Source organism: Sebastes fasciatus, chromosome 14 (genome assembly GCF_043250625.1).
Source record: "Sebastes fasciatus isolate fSebFas1 chromosome 14, fSebFas1.pri, whole genome shotgun sequence".
Classification (NCBI taxonomy): Eukaryota; Metazoa; Chordata; class Actinopteri; order Perciformes; family Sebastidae; genus Sebastes; species Sebastes fasciatus.
The window spans coordinates 25,419,755-25,437,117 of record NC_133808.1 but is presented as its reverse complement, the minus strand read 5'-3'; the positions used below and the strand labels follow the sequence as shown (position 1 = coordinate 25,437,117).

General features: G+C 42.0%; 1 protein-coding gene across 2 annotated transcripts in view; it reads right to left on the bottom strand.

The window, feature by feature from the left end:
- Positions 1–17,363, bottom strand: part of LOC141781718 (neuropilin-2-like) — a 119,812-nt gene that overhangs the window by 63,214 nt on the left and 39,235 nt on the right. For both annotated transcript variants that reach the window (XM_074657508.1, XM_074657507.1), the window contains exons 4-7: positions 12,976–13,203; positions 8,891–9,046; positions 8,626–8,795; positions 831–986 (exon numbers count right to left, since the gene is read on the bottom strand). In XM_074657508.1, the coding sequence (XP_074513609.1) occupies positions 831–986; positions 8,626–8,795; positions 8,891–9,046; positions 12,976–13,203 (710 nt within the window). The remainder of the gene's footprint in view (positions 1–830; positions 987–8,625; positions 8,796–8,890; positions 9,047–12,975; positions 13,204–17,363) is intronic.

The following is a 17,363-nucleotide window of genomic DNA, read 5'->3' as shown; positions in this document are numbered from 1 at the left end:
TCCACAACTCCCTGCGTTTTATCCATCAATTATTTCTCTGGGAGTTCGCTACATCCATAAGCCTTATGGGATCTGCAGTTCACAGAGGAACCCCAGATGGTTAGACTGGATCTCCTGTTTCCCTCTCAGAGGAAAAGAAGCATTTGCACTGTACAGCATGTATGCATCTGCGAGTGTGTGTGCATGTATTAGCGGGTTTATAGCGCAGAGCTAGACGTGGCGTTAGACCGCAGGACAAACACATGTGACCGCTATAGCAGTGGGAGAACGGCCGTGATGGAAAAAACAGCCGCAACCACTGGAACGCTCCTCCACTTTAATTGCAACCATTTTAAAGACCCTGGGTACCGCCTGCTTCATTTCTTAGCCGGCTCCCCCCCCCCACAGACTGCAGCACACCCACTGATGATTCATCATGCTTTAACACCGCCGAGAGAAGCAGCTTTAGAAACCTGTCCAACCAGGTCGACATTAGGCAGAACTCTGACCAGTGAGTAACACAAACCAGATGGGATATGTGCAAAGCAGACTGCGCTGTAAGCATAGCTGCATTCGGTGATGTAAGGTATCACTTGGAGCTGGGAGACGTGTGCTGATTCTGGCTCGGCCGTAAACCTTTAAATGAAGCCAACTGAGCGGCGGTGGAATGGCTGTAATTGCAGACACCGGCTGGATTTTGGGCTTGTGGTCAGGTATTGCTGCATATATTCCGTCTCATGTGCTTCTCGGCCAGGCATGTGTGTGTGTCACCTAAGAGCATCCAGACTTTCTCTTTCTCTCTCTCTCGCCCCGATTACTTTGCAGTTCATCCCATGTGTGTCTGTGCCTACCTTATGATTCTTGCCGTGTCTGTAGACCATCCAGTCCTCCCCGTTGGTGCTGACCTCCAGCTTGAAGGTGGTGACGTGGTAAGCCTTTTGAGTTTCCTTTGAAATGGCGCCCTGGGTGGCGATGCCTGTGAGCACCTTCAACGTATGGAGGTCCACCTGTTGGCGAAGAGGAGGAGAGAGGAAGTTTTACCAAAGAATAAAAAACATCATGACCAAAACATTAAAGAATGCAAACAAGCTGAGAACTGACAGTGGTGGATGAAGTACCTGAAAGCCACACTTGAGTAAAAGTACAGATATCTGACCAGAAAATGAAGTTTAAGTCATCTATCAGAATATTACTTGAGTAAGTCTTAAAGTGGTTGATATTAAGTGTGCTTGAGTATTGAAAGTAAAAGTACAAGTAAATGCTATTAATAAATAAGAAAGCAAGTCAGAATTTTGAGATTTATTTCAAATTTCTTCCTCTTAACATGCAACACCCCCTTAAAAATGGAGGCTACTTGAAGAACAAGACTCTGTCCGTGTACGGTCAGTCTGTGAATTTGTGGGTAAATTGTTACACAAATAGTCAGTGGTCATGTCTATAGTGTTAAATCCAGTAATGGTATGTGTCCACAGGACCCGTCCTTTCCACGCTTTCCATTCATGTCTATGTAAGCAGCCGTGCAATGCATTCTGGTAGCGTGGCGGCACGGTTTGAGAGACGGGGCGTCGCCTTGGCTGCTCCTCATTTGCATAAAGTTGAGGTCTAGGCTACTTTATGCAAATCAGGGGTGTCCGGCGTCCTGCGTGACTCATCGCTCGCTAAAAAACGTTTAAAGTAACCGTTCAGATACTCCCAAAAAAGTACTGTAACGTATGGAAGTATTATTACTTTGGTGCATTACACCACTGTGAACTGATAATGAAACTCTCTATCCTTCCCTGATCTGAATCTAATTCTAATGTTAGCCCAAAACCCAAGTCACACACTTGACACAACGCCCTCACGCTGATGATCTTACAACATTAAATTGATTAAAAATAGACACAAACACACAAATATACACCTGAACTTATCAGCATCCATCTCTCACCTTCACCGCTCCACTTTCCTCTCCTCCTCATCTCCTTCTCTCTCTCTCTCTCTCTCTCTCCCTCTCCCTCTCCGTGCCTCTCTCCTGGCAGATCGATAGTAATGACCCGGGGCTCATTTTAATTTCCTCCCATACAATAGCCATAATCACCTCCCCATCCTGATTGTGGATGCTACGCTACGTGTCTGGCATGCTGCTAGCTGTGTTGCATTATACATGGACGGCACTGTGTGCTGAATGCGGGCTTCAAAACTCCTTCATTTCAAGGTCCCTCAAGTAGATACTCATTTGTTTTGCTCCACGGTGCCCAAAATGAGGAGATCAGGCAGAACAATGGAGCTCTCTGAATCACTATCGGAAGTATCAAAAATGATTATTTCATAGACTTTCAATTTGTAAGTGATATAAATAGATTCTATTCTTTGGTGAATATATTTTAACACGACTAAAGAGGACTTTCACATCTATATTCTGTGCTTTTATCTGGGGTCTGACATGATTTTATTGAGGGTTATAGTAGTTCAAGCTGTACTGTAAGTAAAGCACTGTAATTTGTGTATATCCCACAAAATCAATTTGAATGTATTGTGAACAAGGAAGTATAAAGAGCGACAAACGCCGCATAGGGACGAGGTCGGGGTGGATGGATGTGTCCAAAAACACCAGACTTTCACTCAGGAGACCGGCGTTTGTGTCCCGTGTGAAACCAGAAGTCAACATTGATTTATTCCTCATGTAACTTTTTGTACTTAAGTAATACCACTTCCGTCATTATGTAATCCCAAACGTTGACTTATTTGTAACATAACTTCTGTGCTTAAGTAACGCCACTTCCGTTGTTATTTCAAACCAAACCACAATCTTTTCCTAAACCTTACCAAGTTGTTTCCTGTGAAGACGTCTTACTTGCTGTTTTTAAATCTAATCTTAAAGTCACCTGTTCCTTTTAACTGTCCCCTAGGTTATTTAGAATTACCATCATTTTATAGTAATTTTAGTTACTTTTAACTGTACATAATTTTATTTATCCTGTTTTAATCGCATGTTTTTTGTGTAAATTGTCTTAATACTGTATTCTGATTGTTTTACCCTTTATATGAAGCACCTTGACATTTCGCTATACTTTAAACTGCGCTATATAAATTAAATTCATCATTAATATTATTGTTAAGACGGAAGTTTATTTTGAAAAGACTGTATGCATGTGATGAGTGGACACGTTTTGCTGGACATTCGTAGGAAAACGCACAAAAAATTAGGAATAACTTTAAGATATCGTGCGACTCGTTGTATGAGGACACAGTACATTGAGTAGTTACAGTTCCTTACCAGGAACACAGCACACCTGCAGCTGTTTAACCTGAGTATATCACATCTTAAAGCCCTCAGTTTACATGAATTATGTTCTCTGCTGCGTTGGGACCGTGGCTGGAAATTCAAGCCTCTACTTTACAACGAGAGGCTGCAGACAAATAAAGAGCAGAAGATGAGAAAGGTTCCACTGTAGGTTATAACATTTATTCTCCTCCATTGGAGCTGCTGAAACCTGTAGATTAATCAGGACTTGTTGTGTGTAGGTGTGCGAGTGTGTGCTGTGCATCGCACTGGGGTATAGTACAAAACACCGGGGGAGGTAAAATGCTGAGTTTGTTATCTGTCAGGGAGACAGGTGTTTTAGATTACTTCCAACACACACACACACGCACACACTCACACTCACACTCACACGCACACACTCGCCTGCACGCTTAGGGCCAAACAGAGATCCACCAAGACAACTAATCGATGGTCCAGAACCGAGGAGAGGAACGATGAGAAGAGGAAGGGTGAGGAGTAAGAGAGAGAGAAATAAGAGGAGGAGGTGGAGAATGAATAAGAGAGCGAGAGAGAGAGAGAGAGAGAGAGAGAGACAGAGAAAGAGAGGAGAGAGGAGAGAGAGAGAAAGAGAGGAGAGAGAGAGAAAGAGATATGCTAAGTGAGCCTTCCCAGGAAAGGCTTCTCATCAATCACAGAGTTGTTAGAATAACGGAGCCACCAGAACTCACATCATCAATCTGCACCACACCTCACTGGACCAGCCCCGCATAGAACAATATAGAATAGAATAGAATAGAATAGAATAGAATAGTTGCATCCACAATGTTATACTAACATGCTATTTAGTATGTGAGATTTTTTAGTATGTCCGAAACCTTGGTATGAAACCAAGGTTTCAATTGGATTACATCCTATTTCCTGTGAAATATTACAGTATGCAAACGCTGGACACTACGGCGGCATAAATATCCCATAATGCAATGCAACAACGTTCATAACGACAGCTCTGTAACGTCAATGACGCCTACATTTAAGTGTATGAATTCCACTTTGCTAGGCGTAATAGTTTTTAAATTAGTTCAGACTTTATGATTCTCACAAATCCTCGCTTGGTCACATGAGGTTGGTACAGGTTACCATGATTACATGTCTCCAACCGGCATGGAGGCTCTCAGGAAGTGACGACGTAAATTACTGCTCAGTGCGTCCGAAAAGATACATACTACTGTTCATTCACACAAAAGTATGTTGAAGGATATACACATGTTGAATAAGTAGTGTATAGTATGGCTTCATCCGAAATCACATCACATCCAACACCCAATATGTGTACTATCGTTCAACCTACTTTTGTGTAAATAAACAGTAGTAAATGTATCTTCTCAGACACACTGAGCAGTAACGTACCGCGTCTCTTCCTGGGAGCCTCCTTGCAATTTGGAGACGTGTAACCACGGTAACCTGTGCCAACCTCATGTGACCAAAACGACGGTTTGTGAGAATCAAAGTCTGAATTAATTTAAAATATATACTACGCCTAACAAACTGAAATCATATACTTAAGAGTTAAATTGAAGCGTTATTGACGTTACAGAGCTGTCCGTCAACGTCTATTATGAACGTTGTCGTCCCTACCGCATTGCATTGTGGGATATTTATGGCGCCGTAGTGTCCAGCGTTGCCTACTGTAATATTTCACTAGAAATAGTATGCAATTAGCGCACTATTGGTTTCATACTAAGGTTTTAGACATACTAAAAAATGTCACATAGTGTTTTAGTGTACTAAATAGCATGTTAGTATGGACATTTGAACACAACATGTGATTTTGGACGGAGCCATAATAATAGAACAGAACAGAATAGAACAGCATGCTACATCAGCAAAAGTGCCCTAGAAAGACATTTAAACAACACACGTGGCTCTTGAGCTAACATGGCAACACACACATGCCTGAGCTGCAAGTGCACACCTATCAACAAACACACACTCGAACACACACTCACACAGACATGCATGGACACACACACTCACACTCAGTTATAAGAGACCAGAGGGTGCTACAGTAGATGCAAAAAGGAGAGGCATGTTGGCATTTATGACAGCTGCTTGTCAAGACAGGAGGTCGCACACACACACACACACATATATACACAAACGCACACCTATGTACACACACACATGCAGGGGCCTTGCTCTAGGTGTTAACGCAGGGGAACAGCTGAGAGCCTCTGTGGAACGCAGCGACCCCGACCACAACACCGGTGACCAGAGAGAGACAGAAAGACAACACGAGAGAAGTAGAAGCTTCAATTCCAGCCAGTTCTATGTGGATGTGTCACGAACAATACAATCTGAATCGGGTCTTTTCATGAGCTGAGGAGATTATATGGTCAATCTGAATGTCAGGACAAAAAAAAAGAATTTCATGAATAAAATATGGAGAGTCGTTCAAGCGATTCACGTTAAGCAAATTCTTTAATGTCAGCTAATTTTGAGAGTGGGCCGGAGAGAGTGAGCTGTCAGCTGCAGTTGAGGTGAAACAGGAAGGAAGTGTGAGACTGATGGGACCTTGGCCTCACGCTGCCTCTTGGCCACAGTCCCTTCCTGTGTTTGCTGGCCCAGAGTTTGGCCTCAGTAGAGCACTGACAATCACAACTACCGCTTCTATTCCATATCTGAGATTGTGTCATGATAGCAGACAGCAAAACACTGATGAGGGATCAGCTCCTTTATTGTCAACTGAACTTGATCATTTCGTAGAAGCAGCTTGGGTTATCTTATCACAGGTTTGCCGTGATCAGACAGAGTGTGTTTTAGCAGCCTTGGGCAGCTCTTTGTAATTGTTTTCAATGAGAGTGAAGCGTTTCGCGCGCTGTTTTTGCGTTCCTGAGCACCTTGCGTTGTTAGAGGAGCGCTCTGAACGCCTCGAGTTGAAAATAATTCAACTCAGAGTGGAAAAGCGTCCGACGTCATTAGTGTTTTTTCTCATTGTGGTGACTTTTGCTGGATACCCAGAGCTTTATGACTTTACCAACCGCAGTAACCATGATCACAACAGAAAACAGCAGGCCTGAAGGGTGTTGCTAGATACCCGGAGCCATTTGTTTATGAGTTTACCAACATTAGTTACCATGATCTGAACAGAAAATGGCAGGAGGCAAATTTGTGCGGTACTTGAGATTTTGGGTTAGGTTGTTTTCATTAATTTAAACTGTACCATTAACTATTTGGGTCACGTACAGTTCATGGTTTGTAATAAGGTAACGTTAGCGTTAGGGCTGACCCAAAATTCTTCGAAGTTTCGAAGACCGTTGCCATGGTATTTGACCTCCATATCAGTATTTGAACGCTTTTTTAAAAAAAAAAATGTATATATAGCTGTATGTAATAATAATGTAGAAATCCCCAAATAGTCCATGAAATAAAGAATAATCCCACAACATCGTTCATTATTCATATTCAACATTCATTATCATTAGTTATTCTCAGACAGATATCGCCGTTTGTTGTGTTTAGAGGTGTGTGTATATGTGTGTGTGTGTGTGTGTGTGTGTGTGTGTGTGTGTGTGTATATGTGTGTGTGTGTGTGTGTGTGTGTGTGTGTGTGTGTGTGTGTGTACAGTAGTGCGGCAGCAGCACTGAAACAGGGGAGATGGAGACAAACAGACATGTCAGCCTTCTGCGCCGCACTGCGTCACGAAGCTTCGGACACCTTCGAATATTTCTCATAGAAGCTTCGAAGCCCCAAAAAGGTATTTGGGACAGCCCTAGTTAGCAGTCATTTAGTGGTTTCCTGGCAACATATAAAATAAAAAGACGCAGCAAACTTAAAAAAACGCTCTGTCTGATCGGGCAACAAAAAGGTGCGAAAAGTGTAGTGCGCCTCGTGTTTTCCACCTGCCAAACGAGCTCTGTGTGATCAGGGCTTTAGAGAGGATGTTGTTAAATGCACAACAGAAAGACTAATTCCTGTGAGCTTTTTAGTGGTGTGATTGTGCTGCAAGATTTTAGTCAGGAAAAGTGAGAGTCAAGCAGCTGGCATCCTGACCAGTTGGCAAACTATGGGTGATGATGAGAGTTTTTGGCACTCGAAACTTGCTCTTAAATTTCTATGAAATAGAGAAGACGTTGGGTACAGGAAGAGCTCAAACTGATGCCTTAATGAAGGGAAATCTTGGGTGAGATTTTGCTTATTTCAAAAAAAGCGTGTTGAGAATGAGTAAAGCAAAACCTGCGGGCCGTCTTTGCAAGGCCGCAGGAAGGTGACACCCAACAAGATAATCTTTTGTTTATAGGAGGCGTCTCACCGAAGAGCGCCTCGCAGGCTGGTTTGAATTCATTTGTGTCTGAGGGGTGAGTGAACCTCACACTCCCTTTCCCCTCTCACCCAGACAGCCTCATAACTCACGCCTGGCACAGGGATGGCAGGAAGTTGGCACTGTGATAAAATACGGGAAACAATGCCTTACCCAGGCATCTAGCTGCTAAACCTTGATATCACTACACCTCCCACTCACTCACTCGCTCTCTCTCTCCCTCCCACACACTCATACACGCTGACACAAATAGAGCTGTGGCGGAGTTATTATGTGTGACATGTCAACGCAAGGAAAAAAAGATGCTATTAAAATAAGAGTGCAATCTGTTTTTAGTTTCGGCAGAGTAAACTTTTTCAGGAATACGATTTTGTGTTTCAGGGTTTGGATCTTGGATTTGTGCCACATCCCGAAGAAAGAGAAGAAACCCCTCAAAACTTTAAGAAAAATTAGCTTTTGATGTACTACGTGTACCGAATGTTGTCTCCTAGAAACTATTAGTATATACTACTAAATCATTTTTGTTTTTTTACTTCAGTATCAACGTTTTTATGACTTGCAAAATACGTTAAAATAGATCCTTATTATGTTAATAGAAAATGTGATCCGGAGTTTCTGGTGAACGTGCATGATTTTGCCTGACTTTGTGCAGAATCCGACCCGGTGGCACCGATGACTATATAGAACTATCTTCTCGCTGATGGCCTTGTTTGCATATGTAGGTCACATAGAGGCATCAGCATTAAATTAAGACTGTTTCATAATCTGTTAAAAGTTCCTCACAGTAACTTTAACATATATTTACTGCAAATTAGTTAGGTCAGTTTGTGTTTAACAGAGATGAAGATTTAACTTCTTAGGTGTACATCTGTTTATAATTGAGTGTACTGCTCAGTTTCAATTCAGGATTTGTGTGGCTATAGCGTATGTGAGTGATTGCCAGTGTCAGTGTTGTCAGTGTTGATGTGGCCATGGTGCCCATTATCAATGGACCCATAAGACCATCTATGAATAGAGTCATTGAGGAACCCGTGAATCCTAATTTGTTTGCACCACAGCTCCAGGTCTCTAGCCTCGTACCTGTATGTACTCTCTGTTGCTGTCTTCATTGGGCGTCCATCCGTTGTCATGGTAATTGAGTCGGGCCTGCCGCGGCAGCCAGTGTTCATCGTAGAAACTTGACGAGGCGGTGATCTGGTCATCTGTGATCTTTCCCGACTCCAGACCGAACGCATTACTACAGTGGAACGCTACAAGACAATAGGAGGGGGAGAGGAAGAGATTTACACCAAATATTCTAACTTTTATTTCATTTAAAAAATATAAATATTAAATTAAAACTTACTCTCACTGACTTCCTTGTGCGTCATGTTGTATCGAGCTGAGAAGCCATCTTTAGCCACGGCCATGTCCGTGTGGAAGGACAGAGAGAGGATCCCGGTAGATGATTGGATCTCAGGAGGCACCCTGGTCCCACAGTATCGACCAATCAGAGGGCCCACTGTCGATCACACAATACATATCGGATTAGCCATCAGTCTGTCAAATTTCTGTCCGCAACTTAAATATATGCTGGTTTATTTGTGTCCCTCGTGATGTGCTGGTTACACAAGATGTTACAATGATCTCACTCATCCAGGTGTCAACATGATTTATTAATATTTTCATTCCTTTATCAATCCCTTTATCCCGTAATCCTCATCTCTCTGTCTCTATCCTCTGCTACTTGCATTGTTGTTTCCCGTCTTCCATTATCTCTATCACTCCTTCCTCCGCTGACATCTGCTCATCACTCCACCCTCTCATGTCATCACCTCTCCTCCCTCCATCTATCAACTCTATCACTGGTTTTACTATGTGCACTATATATATACATGTGTGTGTAAATCCCAGGATCTAAGTGATTCCTCTACTGTCCTCTTCTCTAATACCACAACTTGTACATGTCAACACAAACAGATGAGTGTGATTTAGAGCCCCGGGGTGTGTGTGCATGTGTTGATTCATCCTGCTCCTCCCTGACTCCTCTCTCTCACACACACATAGATACTGTACACACACTGGGAGGCTTGTGGAGGAGGAAGAGGAAGAAAATAGCAGCCAATCGATCAGCGCTATTGATTTTTTTTCTCTTCCCTTTTGGGATTGGTGGATATTTGAAATAGGGCTCTAGAGCAAATAACGGTAATAACTCTTTTCTTGATGGTGGTGGTGAAAGGAGGAGAAAGGCAAAAAAGAGGAAGAGGGAGAGAATCTAAAATCCACAAGAGATGATTTCTATAAATAAATGACCCATGTTTGCATAAAATTTGGGTCCAACGAATTGAATATATATATTTTTTTGGAAGATTTAATATTTAATATTTCTGGCTCGCAGGCAAAAATGGTCTCATTTCTCTTTCTTCCTCTTCGTTTATGAATTTAATTTCAGCAGAGTATAAACTTGACAGAAGGCACATTTGTCCCTTGCCTGACCCCTGAAAACAGATACAGTACTGTATGTGGCAACACACACACACACACACACACACACACACTGATACCAATGCCATGCCATGCCATGGAGGGGAATGAGGGCAAGCAACACAATCATACTCATACCAGCCCGGTCACACTAAATGGTCAATGAATGACACAGTAATTTGCAAATAATTTCGCGTGCAATAAGAACGCCATTCTTGCTTTCAGCGTGTCATTTGTAGGCAATGTAGTGTGTATTGACTGCAATGTAAATGCATCCGTGTAAATATGCTACGGTCAGAGCTAGTGACGTAGAATAAAAAGTGAAAAAAGACTGCTTATGGCGGGTGGAGATCGAGGTGGAAGGGTCCAACAAACACATCACTTTCAACCAGGAAACTGATGTTTAAGTGTTTGTGTCCCAAAGAGTTGTTGAGTTAAATGTAAGTTACTTTAGTGGCGTGTTTTTAGTGACGTGTTTTCCGTACTTCTGTTACGTTGTTTCCGTACTTTTTACTTATTTTGTATGTACTTATTTTAAGCCAAACCATAAGGATTTTCATAAACGAGTGAATGAGTGCACATGCGCGGACCGCAGTTGCTCCTGCTCGTTTTCTTAATTTATGCAACTTTTAGTTTTCTTCTTTATCTTCTTTTTTCAATTTGTTTCCTAGCTTAACTTAAGCTGCGCCCTCTCTAAACGTGCTTTTAAAGAGACTTTTGGTCTGTTTTTTCTAACTGTGCAATACTGTCATTAATACTGCAAGTTTCAAGAAATATTCTTATTTATACCATTCTGGCATTTATATTAACACACTTAATAGATCCCACTTCTCAGCATTTTGTATTTACTTATTGGCACTGTGGTTATTTTTTATATATTGTGTCATAATGCAAATATTTATACATATTTCACATATCCTATTTTCTTATCTTTTTTAATTTAATACTTACTTATATTTCTTTAAATATGTTATGTTTGTACTTTAGCACTATGTACATAATCTACATGTTAAATACTCCTTTATTATATATATTTTCTGACATTTCTTTATGTTAATAAAAGAGCAACTGTAATGCCCCAATTTCCTCCCGGGGATCAAAAAGCCTAAAATGCATCCTCGTGACACGCATAATGTCCTTGTAATGTTGAGTGCTATTTATACGCCTTTCCACGAGATCGAGTTGCTCATACACATACTGTACATGGGAGTAAATGCAAAAACACACACACAAAACAACCATTAACACTTGAACCTGATAAGAAACAACCATGGCCATGCTCTGTCCTTGCTCTTTCTCATCCTCTCTTCCTGCTCAGGACTCTACTCTCCTGCAACGGTTGAACTAAGTCCTTCACCTCTGAATCTCATCCTGTATATTTCCTTCCCTTTCAACCTCCTCCCACTTCATTCCTGCCATCCTTCTCATAGTCTCTCTTGGAGCAGATGCCTTTCATCCTCTCCTTCTCTTCCATCCCTCTCTCTTTTTGCCTTTCTGGTCATCTTCATTCTTTTTTTTTACTTTCAACTTTGCGTAACCTCTCTTGTCTTCTACTTAATCTCGTGGAAATTAATAAAGATGTTGTGGCTTTTCTCCTTTAATCGCCCTATTCTCTTTGTACCATCTCTCGGACTTTTCTTCTCTCCTCAGGCTGAATTCATATTTACAGCAAAGTTATTCATAAGAAGAAAAGCACCAATATTTGCTCTCCTTAATGCTGTTCAGTCTTTGCTGGGTAAGTTCTTAATACTTGACAAGATATATTTAAAGAGGACCTATTGTGCTTTTGTGCTTTTCCCTTGCTTTTAGTACGTTTAGTTTTTTTGTGCATGGAAAAGGTCTGCAAAGTTACAAAGCCCAAAGTCCACGCCAAAGGGAGTTACTCTCCCCCACAGAAACACTGCTCCTGAACTGCCTGAAATGCCTTGCTTGAAGTCCCGCTTTTTCTTTTGTAACGTGGTGATGTCACCAAGTAACACACTTTGTCTAGTAGCTAGTTTGGCACGCCCAAAGGAACTCAAACAGAACGTTTCAGACAGAGGGTGAAAAGAGGTGCTGCAGCACAGCCGGTATGAGAAAAATTAAGCATTTTTTGAACATTGAAACATGCAAATACGTTCTAGTAGAAACCCAAAATACAGGTATGCACCTAAAAATGAGCATAATAGGTCTTCTTAAATAATAAAGCAATTAGAAAAGTATCCAGTCAAAATTGTCCAATTTGTAAAACTAAAAACAACATAGAAATAATAAGTATCACACAACAAACTACAAAAAAGGCTCAAAACTAAAATAGAAAAGCATAAAATACTGCAGGAAAGATTTATTTTCCAAGATGAATCTTCCTCCTCTTCCATTCCAACTTGCTGAACTCCCTTCAAATCCTCCTGTTTCTCTTTTCTCCCAGTGCTCTCCTGGCCTTCATTTATTCATCTCAACTTCTCCTGTCTTTGTTCTAGTCTTCCCAGCGAGTGGAAGACCTTTCCCTGCCCTTCCACCGCTCTTCTTTTTCTCTATACCTGTTCCATCTCTTGAAACCAGATCCACGGTCTCTGTGCCTTACATTTGTCCTTCTCAACTCTTCCAGTCCTTCTAGGAGCGAGACCAGAAATATCCTAGCCCTCTACCGCTCCTCCTCTCACCTCCCCTCTTTCCTCCCTCCTCTCAGCAACTCCTATTTTATTTTCCCCTTGAAACGTTATGTTGTTTCTCCACAGTGGGTGCCAGCATCCTGCCTGTGAGCTTAACTTTCATCTACCAACGCACAGCTACTAAAATAGTTGCTACTCCACCTCAGTCAATAATGATGTAGGCAGGGCGGAATACGCACCATTTTAACTTTGCCTCTTTTTAGTATTGACTCGTGAAATGGTTGAATTATTGTTTAAAATCACCAACAACATCATTGTCATTGACACATGATCATCATAATGATCCATAAACACATCCAGTTGATGAACGTCTCACCTCCTGGGAGCCCGTCCCACACCTCCAGCCAGTCGTACTTGCAGTCCCCCTCTCCGCCCGGCAGGGGGTCGTTCTCCAGGTCGAAGGTGAGGAAGGTGAGGGTCACATCCATGCTGGGGGGCACGATGATGATGAAGGAGCACTCCAGGTTGTGGGGGTATTTGTCAGGGAAGCCCGGGGACTCGATGAGACCCGAGGGACTGGTGAAGTTACGGGAACAGTCTGAACCTGGAGTGAAGACACAGATACAAGATATAGATTAAGAGACATAGAAAACGTATATTTATAGCAGTCTGTTTTTGCAACCAGAGGAGTCGCCCCCTGCTGGCTATTAGAAATAATCCAAGTTTAAGGCACTTCAGCATTGGCTTTACTTTCCAGAACTGGAGATTGCCCACTGATTTTAACCAGAAGGCATTTGAAGCGCTAAACCAGTAACCTATTTACACTGTGTCATCTGTAAAGACTAAGATAAAGCAGAGTGTGAGCGAGAGAGCAACACTATAGAGGACTGATTGCCAGAAAGCCCAAGTCTGGGTGTCCATAACAGACAAATGGACTTGAGCAAGACGCTGTATCCCCACCAGCTCCTGGGAAAATGCAGGGGCAACCTCAAAAGAGACATTGCTCTTTGAGTATTAACACAGAGATTGAGGAATTCAAGTGAGACAGAAGGAAACAAATAAAGGCAAAGAACGAGAAGAAGAAAACCAGTGGGAAATTAAATTGAGCAAGAAGAGAGAGAGATAAGAACAAAGAGGGAAACAAAGATGTGGAAAAAGATGTAAACAGGAGCGAGAAGGGCAGATGTAGAATATGTTGACAGTATCATGGTTGGGTGGTCTGACAGTTATGAGAAGCTTTAGATATCATCATACGTGCACACACACACACACACACAGACACACACACACACACACACACACACACACACACACCGTGATCTGGGGGTAATCTGGGGCTCTTCATTTCTGAATGACTGTAATACCCTCTCTATTAATACTCACACACGTTATGGAGTGGATGGGGTCGCACCAACTGGACCATTATTCCAGTCCGCCCAGCCATGTATGACCAAACACCCAGACTGTCTAAGCCTCTTATGGTAACCCATTTCTCTGCAGTCTGTTAGAGTGTCTGCTATTGTGCTGCCTTGCGTGCTTGCATGAGTAAATGAAGAGCAAGTGGGTGTATCCTGGCATGCAAAGTGCATTTAAACATGAGTGTGTCCATGTACAGTTATGGGTGTTTGTAACAAGGGGTCTGCATCGGACGTGTTTCAGCACCGGTCTTCATCTGTCTCACTTGTGTCGGACTGAACAGATAAACATTGATTTTAATCAATGCGGCTGTCTGCTTTGGCTGCTTAACAGCTTCCACTTTGTGTCCATAACTGTGACCAAAAGTGTTTGTTTAAGCTTTATATGTATTTCACGTATGTATTGGGCTGAATCAATTTCATTATTGACAGCATTGAGTGCTGTCAATAATGAAATTGATAGCTAAGATGGTCGTTGTTCGCGTCCCGTGTGAAACTAAAAGTCAACATTCACTATTTTAATTTACATCTGTAGCCTAATAACTTACCAAAAATAGTAATTTTAAGCCAAACAATGATGTTTTTTTTACGAAACTTAACAAAGTAGTTTTGTTGCGTTTTTTTGTTTTCTTTTGTTTCAATTTACAACATTAAACATGTGTTTAAAACTGTTTAAAACTGCTTCTGTAAGCCGGGAGAAAATACGTTTCCCTTAAAACTTAATTGAGAATGCAGTTTATTTGTATGCAAACTTAATTTTGTAGGAGACGGGGTTGAACCAGGAATATTGATGTTGTGTTTCCTGTCTCTCTACCCTTCTTTTTCTTTTACTTTCATTTTAAATCAACTTAAGTTTATTTTGGTATTTAACTGATCCTGCACGGCAGCAGTCTGGGGAAATATTTGCCAAAATCTGTTACATGGCTGATTTATAGTTTCAATTGCAGAAATTGAAATGCAACAAATACATTTTCCCTATTTTGGTTTGTTTGAATACCTCCCTTACATCTATATGATCGACCATTTTCCACGGCAACCATCTATTTTTAGTGCAACAAAGATTGTCTGTTTGTCTTGATAAATCTCTGCTTGTCTGTTTTTCTGTCCCACTTCCCGGTCTGAGTAGCTTGTTATCGTGACCTTCTCCCTCATGCAATGATCTCACATACAAGCAAAAACACACACACACACACACACACTGTCTCTCACGGGGTTCCCCCTGCGTCTGGCCCCCCTGCAGAGTCAGTCGCTGGATAGCGCCGGTCTCCGAGACTACGAGCATGTGTGTGTGTGTGTGTGTGTGTGTGTGTGGAGTGAACGCCTGACCAGTTCTGTTGCCGGCAGCAGTTTTATTCCCTTCTCATTACTTCATGTTCATGAACATCGCAAAAACACTCGTGCCCTCCTTTCTCCCGTCCGGTCTGTACCTTCTCCACATCTTCTCTCATGTCTCCACCTTGTCCCTCCTCTTTGCTATTTTTAAACTAAAACCCCAAAAAGGAACGTATTTGAAATTTTCTTAAAATATTCCAAACTGCTCACAGTCTCCTCTGTATTAAATCTACGTACATCTGTCTGGTTTTTTAACGACTTTTGTCCCGCTCAAGTTCTCCCCTCATTCATTTCTCCTTCCTCTTTTTAAACTGTGTATCCCCCACTGCCCTCCTTTTCTTTCCCGATCTTTCTTACTCTCTTCTCTCCTGCTGTTCTTTTTTTACCGTCGTCCCATGCATCTTTTCATCTTCCACCGCTCCATCATTCCCTTCCCTCCCACTGTCTCATTTCCTATTCTTTTCTCCTCACTTCCCATCTGTTTGAATTGGACGAGTGTGAAAGAAACACGTGTTTCACTATGGGGTAAGGTTAGAGGAAGTGTGTGAGTGTGTGTTGCTGGGTAGATCTGGCGCTGGTGCTTATGGCTCACTGATCTCGGGGAGACGGGACGAGGTCTGTCAGTGTGTGTGTGTGTGTGTGTGTGTGTTTGTATGGCGAGCTGGCATGCAAACACTTTCATTCATTTAAATTGTGTTTATTTCCTATAAAAATGTGTGTGTGGTAAGCTGGCATGCAGACATCTACTTTCATTCAAACCGTCTGTCATGCCAATGGGCTATTAGTCGGATCAAACCCACAATTATTCCCTCCTTCCCTCCACCGAGCTCTAACGCGCACACACACACACACACACACACACATTTGTGCACATGCAGAGGTGACTTAACATACACACACACATACACACACACACCACAGGCCCACACACAGCTCTACGGTTCCTGTAAAACCACAGCTTGGTTTTTCCATATGTATGGTTGGATTCCAGGCTCGTGGTGCTGAAAGTCCTCTGACGGTACATTTCAGCTACTGTCACTGAAGCGCAGCAGGGATTTACCTCCACAATAAACTCCTAAATTACCACTGACACAAGAAATTAAACTGTCAAAAGACTACCACCCCGATGTAATTTACTAAAAGCTCCAACCATAGACTGTATATAAGAAGTGGATGTAGTCACCATGACGTCACCCAGTGGTTTGTGGACTGCCACTTTGAAGCCTCGAGTTTGGTATTTTGGAGTCACCATGTTGTTGTTTTTTTTTCAACCAGAAATGACACGAGAGGGCGGAGCTAAGTACAACCGAACGCTAAATAAGACATTTTTAGGCGACCGAAAAGGTTATAATTAACTTTCATGAACTGAAAACACACTGTGAAAGAGATAAAGTTGTGACACGAAAACATGGACAACTCCCTGTCAAGGTAGCCACGCCCTAAAGCATGCCCTGCTTTATGGTCTATTTGACTCTAAATGGGACCATAATTTACTAAATGAATATCATGCTGTAGAAGACTTGAAACTAGCGATTGAGAACATAAACGCATGTTTACAATGTTTACTGAGGTAATAAATCAAGAGAGAAGTAGGATCACTTTCTCATAGACTTCTATACAACCAGACTTCTTTTTGCAACCAGAGGAGTCGCCCCCTGCAGGCTGTTAGAAAAGATGCAAGTTTAAGACACTTCTTGGCTTCACTTCTCAGTCCCAGAGGTAGCCCTCTGGCTCCAACACAGCCTTACTTTGATGATGTAAATCAGGGAAATACTTTCTCTGTCTGCGATAAGGCAAACACTGTCTGCTTTATCCTAATATTTACAAACAAACCAATCTAAACAAATCTTTTCCAACAAAAAGTCACGTTATTCACCTCACAAAATCTCCATCAGTAGGTAGCAGAGTGAAAAACATCCTATAAAGAGTGATGAAAGCAAAGCCAACAATCTGCAGCACCTGCAGACCACATAAATGATCACATCTCTATTTCATGTTCAGGTTTGTTGTGCATTCG